Genomic DNA, 15,677 nt, shown 5'->3' with positions numbered 1-15,677 from the left:
TAGTTGTTGCGGAGATGAGGAACGAGATAAGTTCAGCTGTGTTAGCATAGGTTGCACAATAAAAGTTTAAGATGAGCGTCAGACTTTGTGTGCACTTCTTCTGGACGCTCCAATATTTACAGATGGTCATAAGTATGTGAATTGTATAAAAGTGAGGTTTTTAACATATTTTGCTCTGCAAGTAAGTTAACTATACCTAAAAGTGCTCACTAATTTCCACAAGTGTTCCTAATGGCAAGGGTAATGTCATATTTTCAAAGTGTGTGACTTACAGCAGCAGGTGGAAAGTCCTCAAAACATGTTCTTTGGATGTAAAAATAACAAAACACATTGGAAAAACAGTTTAATAGCTTTACAAAATGTACACATTCAGAAACATCTTTCCAAAACATGGCTTATAGCAATATACATGTTATGTACATAGCTGTATAAATGCTAAAACAGATGAATCCTTCACACAAAAAGTTGCCATCTAAACTTGTTTTATACAAGGTCTTTATAAACTGAAAATGTTTGGCACGTTCACCTTACTGTGTAAAACAAAGGAAATAGACGCATGACCGCTCCTCGCTAAATTGGGGCCATAAGCAGAATTGTATTTGAATTATTGACATTTTATGTGTTTTTTACGCAAATTAGAGCCGCCCACAGATTGTGGGGCCTTACACACTGCGCATGATCTGCGTATAAGGAGGGGCGGCCCTAAATGGACGTTCCGAGCCTGTGCAAGGACTGCTGGTGTCTCCATCGAGAGTCCAGAGAATGGATAGGCCCACAAATTAACAACCAAACGTATGTTTGGGAGAATCAGTTACATGATGACATTATGTGAAAATACACCATCAACGTTGTTCCGGTCAGCTCTTCAACTTCCTTTTCTTCGCTCGATCTCGCCAATCTTGAGGAAGTGCCTCAAAGTTGGCATTCTTCGAAGCTTTTCCTCTGGGGATTTCCCAAAAAAAAGAGTTGTGGATTAATTATAAGACAAAATCCTTAAGTTTAGTTACACTATTGTACTATTATTGCACTTAAAGTGAGAACATTGAAGAAACGTGAATAATGTACTGTAAAATGAAAAGATGTAAAGAAACATACGTCATAAGCTGCTGGTGCTTCCAGTCTTCTATACTTTTCTTGTTGAGCTGGTCTCTGTCCTCATCACTGGAGCTGCTCTTCTCCTCTTCTTCCAATTCTTTCTGGATACTTTGCCACTTCTTCACCAGGGAGGGCATTTTGGTCTTGGTCTTCTACAATAACACAAAGACAACGGGAGAGGTCATAGGGACGCTATAACAAGGGAGGGGTACCAAATTCGTTATTTTTCGGCAGACTGGGTATCGATTCATGTAAAATTAAACTGTGCCATAATTCGAATCCCTCGGTCACTCGTGACGTCACATCCAGTTTCAGACTTAACACCAGCTCAAACCCTTGGCAAGGAAACCAGCACTCAAACAACACTCAGAGCAAATGCTGCTAGTCTGCCGCAAGGTAATGTTGCAATTTTCCATTGTCAAGTATGCCTGGTTGAAAACAGTTACTGAAAAAGTAAGGCTCCACTTTTTCAAAATGTGCTAACTTGATGCTAATTTATTTATTATTAATTAGTTTTGCCATATATATGCTACTGATTAGCATTGGCGATTTTACGTGGCAATTACACCACCTCCAAATTTGGCAAAGAAAACTATAACTGAGATGAATGCTACAATCAAATGGCTAGTGTGTAATACGTACAATAATTACAGTATTTGTAAGGTGTACCATAAGACGAGACTGGCACATTCATCCTTATGACAAAGGCAACTTTCTAGCTAGGCAACACAGCCTATCAAACATCTTGGAATTGCAATTGCATGAAAAACCTACCACATAATACTTGCAAAACAGACTCAAATATGTAATGAGAAAACAACATAACTGGACAGCACAATTATCATAATCAGATACTGTTTAAATTTTCCATTAAAAAAGGACTATTATTAAACAATTAACATTTTTAACACACAAAAGTACAGAACAATTATACCGTTATTTACAAATATCAATTCCTAGGTACCGGAAATTGATACCGTATCAAATACAAAAAGGCACCCATCCCTAATTATGACTGCACGGAATGTGCATTGTCACAAAATTCTGACTAGTCCACTTTTAAAAACTATACAAGTCTTTTTACAAACCTTATCCTTTTTGGGTTTCTTGATCTTTTCTACAGGGGCCACTTTGGGTGCTGCTGGGAGTTCAAAGGGTGGCTGGGGAGGTGGCAGAGGCGGTTGTGGGGGCAGAGCCGGAGTAGGCGGGAGGGGCGGTTCACAGGGGATCATGGGTGCAGTGACGGCTGGCACAGCCCAGTAGACTGGTGCAGTCATGACCGTAGCTACAGATACACAAAGACAAAACAATGTGATGTTGCCTTTGGGGTGTATTTTGTGACTACCACAAGAGAGGAAAGTTTACCTGCGGTAGCGATAGACTGTGTGTACAGAATAGGACTGCTTCCAATTATGGCTTTGTTCAGCTGACCTGCTTTGCGTTTCTGACCCTTTCCTAGTGGTGCTGAAGATTCTAAAACCTGCTCAAAGACAAAAACATGTTAATTTGTGTGTAACAAGACAACTACAACCATGTGACCTTTCTAAAGTAAGTAAGTACACACCTGAATCCCTGCAATGGCCGAAGTAGACCACCCATCCTCAGTTCCCGGGGCAGGAGGCTCTAAATCATTATCATCGTCCATCTCCATTTCCACCTCCATGATCTCACTATCACTGTCAGGGGGAGGTGGCGGAGGAGGCGGTGAATCAGGGGGCAGCGGCGGAAGAGGTGGGTCTTCAGGAGGTGGAGGTGGGTTCTCAGGAGGTGGGGGTTGGGGTAGAGACCACGATGAAGATGCATTGGAGGGAGGGGATGTTGGTGGGTTAGCAGGGGCACTAACAGGTGGCCCTGCATTTTTCAAGAAACATTGTGTAATTAAAAATAAGAACACCCAGAGATGAAATATCTATAGAAACTGAAGCATATTGGGTATAATAAGTAGAAACCTCTAATTACAGGCATGTCACACAGTACACTGACCTGTGATTCCACCATTGGGTGCAGATGCCTTGTTATCATCCGGACTAGTGTGGTTTCCTTTCGGGTCATCCCCTTTTGCCTCTTCTGTCGGGAACTCCCACTGGGAAGCATTCGTCAGGTCGTTGACATAAAAATACCGCCTGTGCTCTCTAAAGAGTGGGACAACAGAGATAGAAGGCAACAGTCTTAACAAGTGGCCTTGCAACTGGCTTACAGGAACGATAACCTGGGACAGGGGGGAAAAAATAGTAAATATATGACGAGTTGCGTTTGGCATGGATGGCAACTTTCACCATCCAAAAGGCGAGTCCAATTGAAGATTGACTATAAATGTGGATAGGTAACCCACCTTGCTCTTAACACAGTTAAAACAAAACAAATCATCTCAGGATCCTGAAGGAAGTAGTGAGCAGCTCACATCATGGTTGTCATAAATGTTTTTGTTTTAAAACAACCATTCCCTCAGACACAGGGTGATGCCAGGAAACAGGCACCATCAACAACAACCATGAAACAATAAATCAGTCATCTTGTTTAAGATCACACAATATGCATCAGTCAAGAAAAATAACAAACAGGAAGACATGAAATAAGAGTTGGTCTGACCTGCTGGATTCCCGTCATTGCTCCATCTTCACCTTTTATTTGACGTGTGACATTGGTGGCTTCCAGGGTATCACTCTGTCTGCATTGCATTCTGTGGGCTGTGGTCCTGTAAAGTGCAAAGCTCTCCCAGGCAACCAAACTTACTACCCCACCTCCCCAATCCACCACTGACTGAATTCAGTCTAGCAAGGCCCTCGCAACAGAGCTTTAGAGTCTGTCACAAAGACACGGATTCCTCTCTGTGGCAGGAATATATTTTTAGCAGCGGCAGGCTGGCCCTGAGTAGATGCTCCCTTATCAGTACGTGAACGGCACAATGCTAGGCATCGTGTCAAAAATACCTGCAGAGTCTGGTTCGTGCACTGATCCACGTAATGGTTAAGCTTCTCCACAAGTCATCATATAAAGTCTGCAACCTCTGGATTGAGGCGCGCGTAGTCACGCTTCAAGATTTTTTTTGGGGGGACGAGTGGGTGTAGAGATGTGAAAGGTAAGCAGTGCGTACCTGTCCCAGTGGCAGGACCAGCCTTTAGGGGTGGCGTTAAGTTCATAATATTTTATGTGTTCGGCAGCTTCCTGCAGCCTGCGGCGAAGATAGACCCCATTCAGTGCGCCCTCCCTCCAGTCAGCGATCCGTGTCTGGACAGGAAAAAAGGGGAAAGCAGAGTGATATGAAAGAGGAAGTGAGGATTGAAGCTAAAGCTAGATTAGTAACAAAGCGGCAGGTACCGTAATTAATTCAGTAGTGGCAACTTGATTGATTGTAATGAGAGCTTTAAATATTAAAATCCAGCCAAATGGATATGTGCAAAATGAAAAAAATGATGTAATAAATATTTTAAAAATTCAGCAGTGTGATGGTTCCATGTGAACGGAATCCAGTTTTTCTCACCTCGGTTTGCAGCAGAAGCAACTGAAAGTTTGAGACAGCTTTTTTGTTTATGCCCAGGAACTCCATTTTGCTGGTTAATATGTTAGCAAGTTCTCCAATCTGAAACTATATTCACTCAGCATTAACAATGTTGCATTTCAAATGTTATTGCTTTAAGAGCAGCCTTCTTACCTTGAGCTCAGGTGTCTCTACCTCTTCTTTTAGTGGAGCTTTGGAATCTAGTTTCTGCTCTGAGTCCTCCGTTTCTCTGTCTTCTTCTGCTGCAACACTTTCCAGTACGTCAGTAGTTTCTGTTGGAATTGGCAATTAGGGATGGAATTTATCAAGCTTATTGTGCATACTAGAGCATTAATAATGTACCGGTCTGTGTGTTGTCCTGAAGGTCTGAGCTCCGACTGTTTGAATCAGGACTGGGAGCACTGGGAAAGACGGCCTTCCAACGTTTTTTCTTAAGTGCAGCCTCTTGGCTTGTCTCAGAACAAGGGCTGGAGCCCCCTCCACTTCCATCCCCATCTTCTAGTGCCTGGAGCTCAGCCTAAGAATCAGCAGTTCAGTTCAAAGTGGGTGCTAGTGAAATTATCGTCTACAATGGTGGTACATGCACGCCCACACAACTCACCCTTTTTCTCTCTAAGGCCAGTTCTAGTTCAATTGTGTCTTCTTCTGGTCCCCCTTCCGTGTCCGAGTTCTCCTCTGACGGCTTCTTTGCAGCCAAATCTTTATCCACAGTTTGGATGGCTTCCAGTTCATGTAAAGGGGTACAGGGCGATCCAGGGGGATGAACACCCTCTCCATCAGAATCCAAACTAGTCTCGTTCTCATCTAAACCTTTAAGGATTCTTTTTCTCCATTTCTCCTCTGCATCTTTCACCTCTGTGGGGATCAATGGGCCAAGCAGAGATGCAGCCACTCCACAGTGCTCCTCTTCTTTGCTTGTGAGGCCAACAACACTCTCCATTACCTCCTATTTGAAATAAATAAATGGTGTTAAAACCACACAAAGTGCTTCAAGGAATCATGGGGAGATCAACTTGCCTTGACTTTAGTGTCTTTAGTAGATGTTGGCGCTTCCGCAGAGGTGTTTTCCCCAGTGTAGTAAGGTGTATTGGATGTACCATTGCCATTTACACTGGTGAAACAAAGTAAGATAATATTAAAACCAGGGATGTGCCCATCGATCAACCACAGATCAGTATCAGTCGATTTTAATGAAAAAGTATGTGATCGCCACACAAACGCTGATCCCCTCTGGCTGACACTTGTAATTATTTGTAATCCCTGGTTGACTAGCTAGCAGCTAATAGTGTATCTCTATACACAATGTGGATACACCCCCCTCAGTAAATAAGAATCACTTCCATTACAGTAAACAAACTGAATTTTTTAGTATCTGAAGTCTCAGTATCAAGTATTAGGACGGTGCTGAACATGTTACACACCGAGAGCAGGCAAGAGCAGGCATAAGAGCTAAGCTATAGGACTCCACGTTTAATCGATATCAAATCGACATTGCAGTTTTAATTAGTGTGATAAAGAAAATAGAAAGTACTTTATTGATCCCTGGGGGAAATTCAGCACCACAGTTCGCTCACAATAAACAAATAGGTATTTTTTACATGTGAATAATATACGGTAAATACAGTCTATTATACAGCATTATTCACATGTGAATAGTATAAATACAGTCTATTATACATTCAAGTACAGTCAAAAAGGAACATATGCATTATATAGTCTGATGGCTGTCGGTATGAAGGACTTCCTGTGTCGTTCCGTGTTGCATTTTAGGAGTCTGAGCCTTCCACTGAACGTGCTCATTCTTTCCGCCAGGTCCGAGTGTAGTGGGTGGGAGGTGTGAATTAACTGAATAGAGTGAGCCCTCTTTACAGTCATTCACAATCTTTTGTGTCGGTGGACGGACAGCAAGACCGATCGCTCACACACACACGCACGCACGCGCACAGAATGCACAACAGACAGCCTCACTCCTATTGACTTTGTTTTTCTTAAACAATTGTATCTAATAAGAGATTAAGGAACTATGAAAATATTAACGCAATATTCAAACAACTGTCAATAGTACTCACAATAAACATTTTTTATACAGCTAGTACATGTAATAAGTACTGTATCAAACGATCACACTAATGGATGATCTATTTTGGAATCGGCAGCATAATTCCCTGATTGAAACATCCCTAATTAAAACATGACTACCAATAAACATAAATATGCTCAAGATAATACAACAACAAATGGACAGAGTGAACCTCAGACATAGATGTTAGAAAGTGTCACTCACCTGTTTGTATACTGAGCAAGGCTCTGCACTTGATTAGCTAAATAGTCAGGCAGTTCCCAGGAGACCTCATTGCTCACAGTGTTCCAGTAATAATAGCAGCCAGAGTTATCATCCCATACTTCTTGCCAGTCCCCCATTTCCACATTCACTGGGAAAAACATGTAAATGTGGTATGTTTATCAAGGCCTCAGACAGACTTTCAATATATTGACTTTGGAAATAAATGCCAATTATCTCCAGCTTCAAGTTTTACAAAATGATCAGCTTTTCTCCTTTCAAAAGAACCTTACATTAAACTGGTTATTGGTAAAAACTTTTGAGGTTGTCACACTGCATAAAAGCACACATAGTTACCTCCAGCTAAGGAGTACTGAGTGTTGAACTCAAACTGTGCACTTGGTCCGACACTGGCACCTTGCTGCTGAGCATTAGCATCTGGTTTTGGTGGGACACTCGCCGAGACTGAAGGCTCACCCGTTGCATCATCTGAACTTGGCTGAGTGGTGATAGCATCAATTTCCTATGGAGATATTACAAATATATTAAGTCACACACACACACACACACACACACACACACAGTGAAATTACTGTCATTTTATGTTTACATTTATGTTGTCCTTTTTGTCACTTCCAATTAAATCAATTATTTAGTTTATTTTTACTTGAACTCCTGTGTTTTAAGACACTGACTAACACATGCTCACTCTTACCTATAAGTCCTCAGTGTTAAGAGTACAGTGGAACATGCAATTTCAGTTCTAATATATTGCAGTTAACTTTGTTTTTTACACATATACAAGTTAAAAATAAGTGGTATGTGTTAAGTGGCTAGGATGCGCAAAGAAAATCACTATCTTCTTTCACACTAAAATGCCATCTAATTGCTCAATGATTGTTAAAAATGTTACTTATTGAGCTACACAACAAACAAAACGTTGCTGTTGTGTTAATTTTTCACTATCGTTGGTGTGAAGGCCAATACTTCCTCTGTCGGGCATCCCCATAGATTCTCAATAATGGTAAACATGTACATAAACCGAGTAAGCAAGCATGACAGTTACAAATCTTGAAATGTTAACTTAAAAACTGCCTGTAGTAATAAAGTAACGGAGCAACAAATTCAGATTTAATTACTGAAGGCAGTAAAGCTACATTCTAAGCTGCAGGGTATGATGTCTAATTCGATTTTTTTGGTAAATTCTATCTTTTTATGAGCAAGGCTTTGCACTTAAACCGCTTGCAATAAAATATGCGATTTCTAATGTGAACAGAATGAGTCCCTGAACGCACATGACGTCACATGCTGCAGCATGTTTACAGAAGTAAACATGGCTCCAGTAGTTGTAGGGGTCAGTACTGGCGCATTTGTGGCAATTGCAACGATTTTGTGCAACCGGAGTCAACATTTTCTTCACCGTATTATTTACTGTAGGAGATAGAGAAAGAAGAAGGCAAGAATTTTGTCTCTCATAGGGCTGGGCCAGATGGCAGAAAAATATCACAATTATTTTTTTCCTATAATCGATCTCAATTAATATCACCATTTTTTTCTTAAAGGCGGATTTTACCGTGCAGGATTATACAGAGTACCGTTGCATCCCTACTGTTTACTACTGCAGTATCTTGTAACAGACACTTCCGCCATGTTTGGTCAAGGTAAAATATGCGAACAGCTGACAACTGTCCTTTTGTTCACATATATGATTGTGTTTACTACAGGTGCAACGGTACAGGTGACCCATGCTCCTTTTTCGGTATGTTTTGCGGGGGTAAAGAGAACCACATTTTTCCCTCTCAAAAGTTTTTTTTGCCATTTTGCTTGTCATCGCAAACTTCATTCTGCAGTAAACAAAGTATCAGTGGTGTACTGAATACTACAGGACTTTTATTTCAAGTTAAAATTGGCTAAACAACTATTTCAAATGGTAAATTATGTGTATACGTCAGTGCTTCTGACCAGTGGAGTTTTTTTTCAACTCAAATAATGAAGTACATTAATATGCAATTTGAATTTGAGGTCCTGAAATTAACCATGATCATCGATCACAATCATATAATTGCTCAGCCCTACTCTCGCTGTTTGTGGAGCATTTGCTTTGATGAGGAGAGTGTGGGCGAGCAGTGGTGGGACATTTGTGTGAGTGCCAAAACATTACATTTTCAACTGTTTTCTCTCATTTGTGCACCTTTGATTTTCGCGACTGTCTATTTTGGCGAAGAATCAAACGCGACCTGATCATTATGACGGCTTTCAAATATATATAGCCACATACAAAAGAGGCAAGGGTCAGATTAAAAAAAAACATCAGAGTTGCACTGTTCACATGGACATGAAAAAAAAAATCAGATAAAGGGCACACACACAATTTCCCTTGTGGTTCATTAAAGTTTGTCTAAGTCTATAAGGGCAAAAACATCGGAATTGTCCTGCAGTGTCCACAGAGCCCAAATAACTAACTAAGCAACAGACTTTACAATAGGTTAACATTAGATACAATATAATGCAAAACTATACTTACAGCCATGAAATTAGCTAATGTGCTGTCAATATCAGTGGAGCGATTGAGCTGAGGGGTCACAGTAACTGATCGAGACTCTGCATCCTCTTCATCGCTATCTTCATAGGCTCCGAGCAAAGACAGACCCTCTAAAGGTGTGACACAATGTGATCAGTTTTAGACCATTTCATTTGCTTGAGGATAACATTTACTACCAGTCACAAGTTGGACATGCTACTGAACAAGAAGATGGCTTCGATCTTGTGACTGGCATAGATGGAACATACCAGTGGCTTTCACTGCAGGAGGCTTCATGTTAGATTGTTTCTCTCTTACTAATATTTGCCCATCTCCTTCCTGATCATCTATAAAACAAAGAGCACATATCAATCATTAAAGCAAAAAAGAGCAAAGCTAACGGTGATCAAATGACCACCGCAATACAAACAAGTCACAAAATAGATGTATTTGTTAGTCCAGTGTCTGCAAAATGTGGCTTGTGTAGAGTATCAGATACAAATGCTAACTTACAAACATCCATCCATCCATTTTCTACCGCTTGTCCCTTTCGGGGCCGCGGGGTGGGAGGGTGTTTGTTAGCTGGAGCTTATCTCAGCTGCATTCGGGTGGTAGGCGGGGTACACCCTGGACAAGTCGCCACCTCATCGCAGGGCCAACACGGTTAGACTGACAAAATTCCCACTCACACACTAGGGCAGTGGTTCTTAACCTGGGTTCGATCGAACCCTTCGCCGCGGAGGTCAAGACACACCCGACTCATCGTGTAAATAAAAACTTCTCCCTATCGGCAAATTATGGATACCCCCAGTCTTTGTGAGCAATCCTTTTCGAGGGTGCTGGACATAAAAACGAAGAAAAGGAACAGACCTTGCTGTGAAAATGACATGAGTGGCACTTGCCAAGGTGAAGCCACGCATATCTAAACTGGTCTCTCAGAGGCAACAGCAGAAGTCACACTGATTTGCAGGTGTGTAATTTGTTGTGAGTTCATGCCTTTGAACAAGGTGATGTTCATGCACGGTTCATTTTCTGCACCAGTAAAAAAACATACATTTGTCTTGGATTTGAAAGAAAAAAAAAACATTTTATTTTTCACTAAAGAAGGGTTCGGTGAATGCGCATAAGAAACTGGTGAGGTTCGGTACCTCCAACAAGGTTAAGAACCACTGCACTAGGGCCAATTTTAGTGTTAATGTACCAATGATTGTCACACACACACACACTAGGTGTGGCGAAATTATTCTCTGCATTTGACTCATCACCCTTGATCACCCCCTGGGGGGTGAGGGGAGCAGTGGGCGAAAGCGGTGGCTGCGCCCGGGAATCATTTTTGGTGATTTAACCCCCAATTCCAACCCTTGATGCTGCGTGCCAAGCAGGGAGGTAATGGGTCCCATTTTTATAGTCTTTGGTATGACTCGGCCGGGGTTTGAACTCACAACCTACCGATCTCAGGGCGGACACTCTAACGCCAATCAACCAATCCCCAGGTGCATGTCTTTGGAGGTGAGAGGAAACCCACGCAGTCACGGGGAAAACATGCAAACTCCACACAGAAAGATCCCGAGCTCATGATCGAACCCGGGACCTGCGTATTGTGAGGCACACGCACTAGCGCACAGTGAAACGCTAAATTCGCTCAACGTAGCTTTTAGCTTTCCACATTGAATAACGGCAGTATGTGTTAAGTTAAAATTGAGCAAACACAGTAATATAAACACCGCACACATAACACTAAGTAAACCGTGTTTCCCCCACAGACAATGTGTCGCCATTATTCAGACCACAGCGTTAGCATTTTGTTAGCTCGTTGCTAGCAAGACACCGACGTTACGTGTTAAAATACCATCAGATCCCGAGGGCTCTTCTTCCCGCTCCCCGGCATTCCCGCCGCGGGGCCCCGAAGGAGAGAGTTGTAGAATCGTTCTCCGACCAACTGTTCCTCCTGTAACGCGAGTTCTTTTCTTCATCACGGACTGCCAACCGATCCGTGTGGCTTTTTTCTCCTCAAGCCGCGCTAGCCTGCAGTGCGACTTGCTAGCACAAAGGCCGGAAGCGGAAATTCGAGCACTTCCGTGTCGTGGGGGGGGGGGGGGGGGGGGCAGGGCGTTGTTTACGTGCCAGCTTTAAAGCCGCACGCTCGCTACTCGGCTACAGGCTTATTAAACAGGCTAGCGCGGTTAAAAATGTCCATTCCGGAGGATGATTAAGATTGATTTTTGTGCGATAACCGATATCGTGGCGCAAACTGGAGGCAGGCGTAGTAACGTTTACATTATTAGTGGCGTTAGCGGAACTGTCTTGACATGGGGAAGTGAAAATCAGCAAATTACACGGTGTCAAAAGGGAGCCGCCCATTAATGTATGAATATAAAGTCACATCACCCGAGCCGCAGCAGCCAGCTGCAGCATCCCGACGAGGAAACACCGCCCGATTCAGCACCAGAGGAAACTCGTTGGGCTCTGCACCATCCATGATGGGGGGTGCGGTGGGGCAGGCTCTGCTTTGGATGCAGGATGTCGCATCGGTGACTCTCCTCAAGGCCCGGAGGACCTTATTCCAAGCTGCTGTTCTCTTATGTGTCCTGGGCCTGCTCTTATGGGTGTCAATCTTCCTTTATGGCAGTTTCTATTACTCCTACATGCCCACTGTGAGCTTCTCTGCCCCGGTGCACTTCTACTACACCGCCGACTGCGACGCTTCGGAATCAGCACTTTGCTCCTTCCCGACAGCCAACATCTCCTTCATGAAGAACGACAGGGACCAGGTGATGGCTTATGGGCAGCCTTATCGTATATCGTTGGCCTTGGAGCTGCCGGAGTCGCCTGTGAACGAGCAACTGGGCATGTTCATGGTCAAGATGTCTTGTTACACCAAGGGTGGCAATGTCGTGTCATCAGTTGGACGCTCGACAATGCTGCATTACCGTTCCAGTCTTTTGCAGACTCTGAGCACTTTCTTCTTCTCGCCTCTCCTCCTGAGCGGCATGGCTGAACAGAAGCAGCTCATAGAGGTCGAGCTCTTCTCGGCTTACAAGACCAACACCTACCAACCCACCGTCGGCGCCGTCGTGGAGATCCAATCCAAACGTGTGCAGATCTACTCCTCCGACCTCCGAATCCACGCTTATTTCACCGGCGTGCGCTACGTCCTGTACAACTTCCCCCTGACGTCGGCGGTGATCGGCGTCGCCACCAACTTCGCCTTCCTAGGCGTCATCGTGCTTTTCAGCTACCTGCAGTTCATATGGGGAGGACTATGGCCTCCGGATCAAGTACGAGTCAAGGTCATGATGGGAGACAACACTCGCATTCAGCAGAGGAAAGAGGAGGTCAAGAAGCGCATGGAAAAGGAAAATTCCCAAAAAGAGCTTGACACGCCGAGTGTGATTGGACCTGTGACTGATGTGTCTGATTCCCTGGCGAATGACACGGTGGTGGAGCAGCCATCAATAACGTCCTTTGTGGAAGTAAACGCTACTGAACACGATGATCCAAATGCTGACCTGGAGGTGTCTCATGATGACTCCGCATTGCCAGAAGAGACAGACCAGATACTTAGACAGAGATCTGTTCGAAAGGAAAGTCTTTAGATTTACATTATAGGCATGCATGCATGCACCTATTCCTAGCAAACAAGTCAACTCCCACGATTAGACGTCAAATAAATATGGAATTGTTTAACTCTAGAACTACACTTTATCTCCTGTATTACTGTAATGTTCTCAAGTTTTGTGCATTATAGTCAGTCTATAGTTACAATGCAAGCTGGCATACCGTTACAATGTTTTATAACATGTGTTTTGAGCACTTTAAAAAATGTGTATTACAAATTAGCATTATATGCTCCTCCAGAATGTTGCTTTTTTCCCAAGAAAATGTACCGGTACTTGGCATAATGGTATCTTTGTTTTTATTTCTGGGAAAAACGGTGCATGTATAATTTGTCTCATCCCGCACAATGAGACGTTCTGTCTGTGTGTAATGGGTCATGGTACATCGAGTTCATTTACAAAACTGGGCGCTATTCCACCGGTCTTGTTTGACAATGCAGCCACAGAGTAATGGTTAAAAAAACTGTTATTTATTGTTTCAAAGAAAATAGTAAGTGTTTTAGATGCAAATTCTAAGTTATACTGTATGTTTTTTGATGTGTATTGGGAAGAAAATGCTTGTGTTTAACGTCAATAACCGTTATGAAAGGTTTTTAAGGAGAGGATTAGTAAATTATCTTTTGAAGGTAATAGGGTCACCCTCTTTTGTGTTGAGGCTCAGGTTTAAGCAAGTTTATTTAAAGGTCCAGGGAGTTATGGTACCAAAGATATTTTAGACCTGTATTCTGTTAGAGCAAAAGTCTGCGTATAAGCTCAGAAGTTGTATGAAAATACACTGTTGTGCATTGTCACTGAATAAAAAGTTAACCACATAATGGTGCAATACTTTACTGTCTCAAGTCTGAATGGTAATACAAGCTGACAAGCTAGAAATATACATCCATCCATCCATTTCCTACCACTTATTCCCTTCGGGATCGCGGGGGGCTATATATTTGAGTTTATATGATGTGAGCGCCACACTATACAGGAGAGGTGATGTACTTAGACTTAAGAGAATACATTAAGGTATAATGTTTATATTTTGTGTTGAACCTGTTCGAGTTGGTATATATTGTTAACAGAACATTGATCATATCTTTTATATTTAGGTGGTAAAGCGATGACAAAAAAGACCATTAGCAGGATTCATTCAAAGCCACAGCTCATGATCTACCTGATGAATTATGCATTGGAGTGCACTAATTGAATCCACATTCATCACTTGTATTAAAACCTTGACGTATTTCATATAGGAACTGATTCCTAACTCCTCTTCAACTGTGATATATAATGGTTATTTTTGTCCCAATGCCAAAAAAACACAAGTATTTGTTTTTATATTTGTACACAACTGAGTATATTGTTGTATTTCTCATTAGGTAGAAATACTGTCCATTGCAATTCAATCATAAACACTGTTTCAATAATTTTTTTTGAAAACCAAACCTAAGAAAATCAGTTATTCAACATGAATAGGGTGAAAAAAAACTATTTAAAAAATTAATCAATAAATGTAACATTTCACAGGAAACTACCGGTATTTGAAAAACGTTTTGATATATATACACACATATATATTAATATACATATATCTATATATAAATATAAATAATATATATTAATATAAATATATATATTTATATATATATATATAGCTACATATATATATATATATATATATATATACACACACACATTTGTGTGTGTGTGTGTGTAACAAGTTCTAATATACAGTGGTACCCCAACTTAAGAGTGCATTGAGATAACAGCTGTCTCTCGGCTAATTGCTATGCTTTAGGTTCAAGCAAAAATTAGAGTTACAAGCATCCCGCCATTAGTTGTCATAGCAAATGTCCCAGTGAACACCACCCAAAGCATAGGTAAGATTTCCTTATAGCTAAAAATGGACACAACTTCCAAGCATGTGAAGATAGAATGTGAGTGTGAAGGTTAAAATATCCAAACAGCAGACATTTATCCATTAATATATGTAGAAGCTGCTGATAGTGTGTAGAAGTCCAATCTCCAAGGTAATTGCCGTACATTATTATTATATTACTGTAGTTACTTGTACAATAGTTGTTTTAGCTTACATTTCTTTATTTTTAAAAGGCATGTTAAATTTTAAAGGTGATCATATGATTTGTTTTCTACATTTAAAACATTTTATCTACATAACATGTAATGGTGAGTCTTTGGTCAAAATTTTGCATGGATTATGTTATACAAACCGTCTTCAAGCCGCTTTCTGACCGTCTCTTTATAGTGCGTCGTTTTGTGGGGGGTCCTATTTATGTGCCTCCACTTCAACAGCGACTTCTCTCTGTCAGTCATGTTGTAGTTTTTAGCGCTTCCATATCGAGTCTACTGACAGATATACTGTAAGTTCGAACGTTACTTTGTACGTTTGTATTAGAAATGGCAACAGGGGAGAATGCGTGTGCATGTGCAAGCCAGTCTTCCACACAACAAGAAGATAGAGAAAAAGAAGGAACTTATTGATTAAAGCATCGGCCTTAAATGGCGGAATCGTGCAAAGATATTCGGATACATTTCTACCATATATGGAGATATCCGCTGATGTCAAAGGGCAGAAAACGTCACAGGACAGAGCAAATTCTAAATACATCGTTTGGAGAAGTATAAAAGAAGGCAAGATTGTTTTATAAATATGCCTCCACC

At 41.7% G+C, this 15,677-nt stretch overlaps 2 protein-coding genes across 2 annotated transcripts; one reads left to right on the top strand and one right to left on the bottom strand.

The window, feature by feature from the left end:
• Positions 1 to 330: 330 nt before the first annotated feature.
• On the bottom strand, positions 331 to 11,440 carry fnbp4 (formin binding protein 4). The gene is made up of 17 exons (XM_061970067.1): positions 11,246 to 11,440; positions 9,666 to 9,743; positions 9,400 to 9,527; positions 7,233 to 7,398; positions 6,879 to 7,026; positions 5,612 to 5,705; positions 5,196 to 5,540; positions 4,937 to 5,111; positions 4,748 to 4,866; positions 4,577 to 4,681; positions 4,190 to 4,323; positions 3,079 to 3,227; positions 2,660 to 2,946; positions 2,461 to 2,575; positions 2,184 to 2,380; positions 1,096 to 1,247; positions 331 to 942 (listed from the first exon to the last, which is right to left on the bottom strand). The coding sequence occupies exons 1-17, from the start codon at positions 11,367 to 11,369 to the stop codon at positions 858 to 860; spliced, it is 2,601 nt and encodes an 866-aa protein (XP_061826051.1). The 5' UTR covers positions 11,370 to 11,440; the 3' UTR covers positions 331 to 857.
• Positions 11,441 to 11,502: 62 nt separating this feature from the next.
• LOC133612557 (seipin-like) lies at positions 11,503 to 13,828 on the top strand. Its single transcript, XM_061970068.1, has one exon. The coding sequence runs from the start codon at positions 11,760 to 11,762 to the stop codon at positions 12,990 to 12,992; it is 1,233 nt and encodes a 410-aa protein (XP_061826052.1). The 5' UTR covers positions 11,503 to 11,759; the 3' UTR covers positions 12,993 to 13,828.
• The last annotated feature ends 1,849 nt before the right edge of the window (positions 13,829 to 15,677 follow it).

Source organism: Nerophis lumbriciformis, linkage group LG10 (assembly GCF_033978685.3).
Source record: "Nerophis lumbriciformis linkage group LG10, RoL_Nlum_v2.1, whole genome shotgun sequence".
Lineage (NCBI taxonomy): Eukaryota > Metazoa > Chordata > Actinopteri > Syngnathiformes > Syngnathidae > Nerophis > Nerophis lumbriciformis.
Note: the sequence above shows the minus strand (reverse complement) of the source record. Positions and strands in the feature narration are given on the sequence as shown.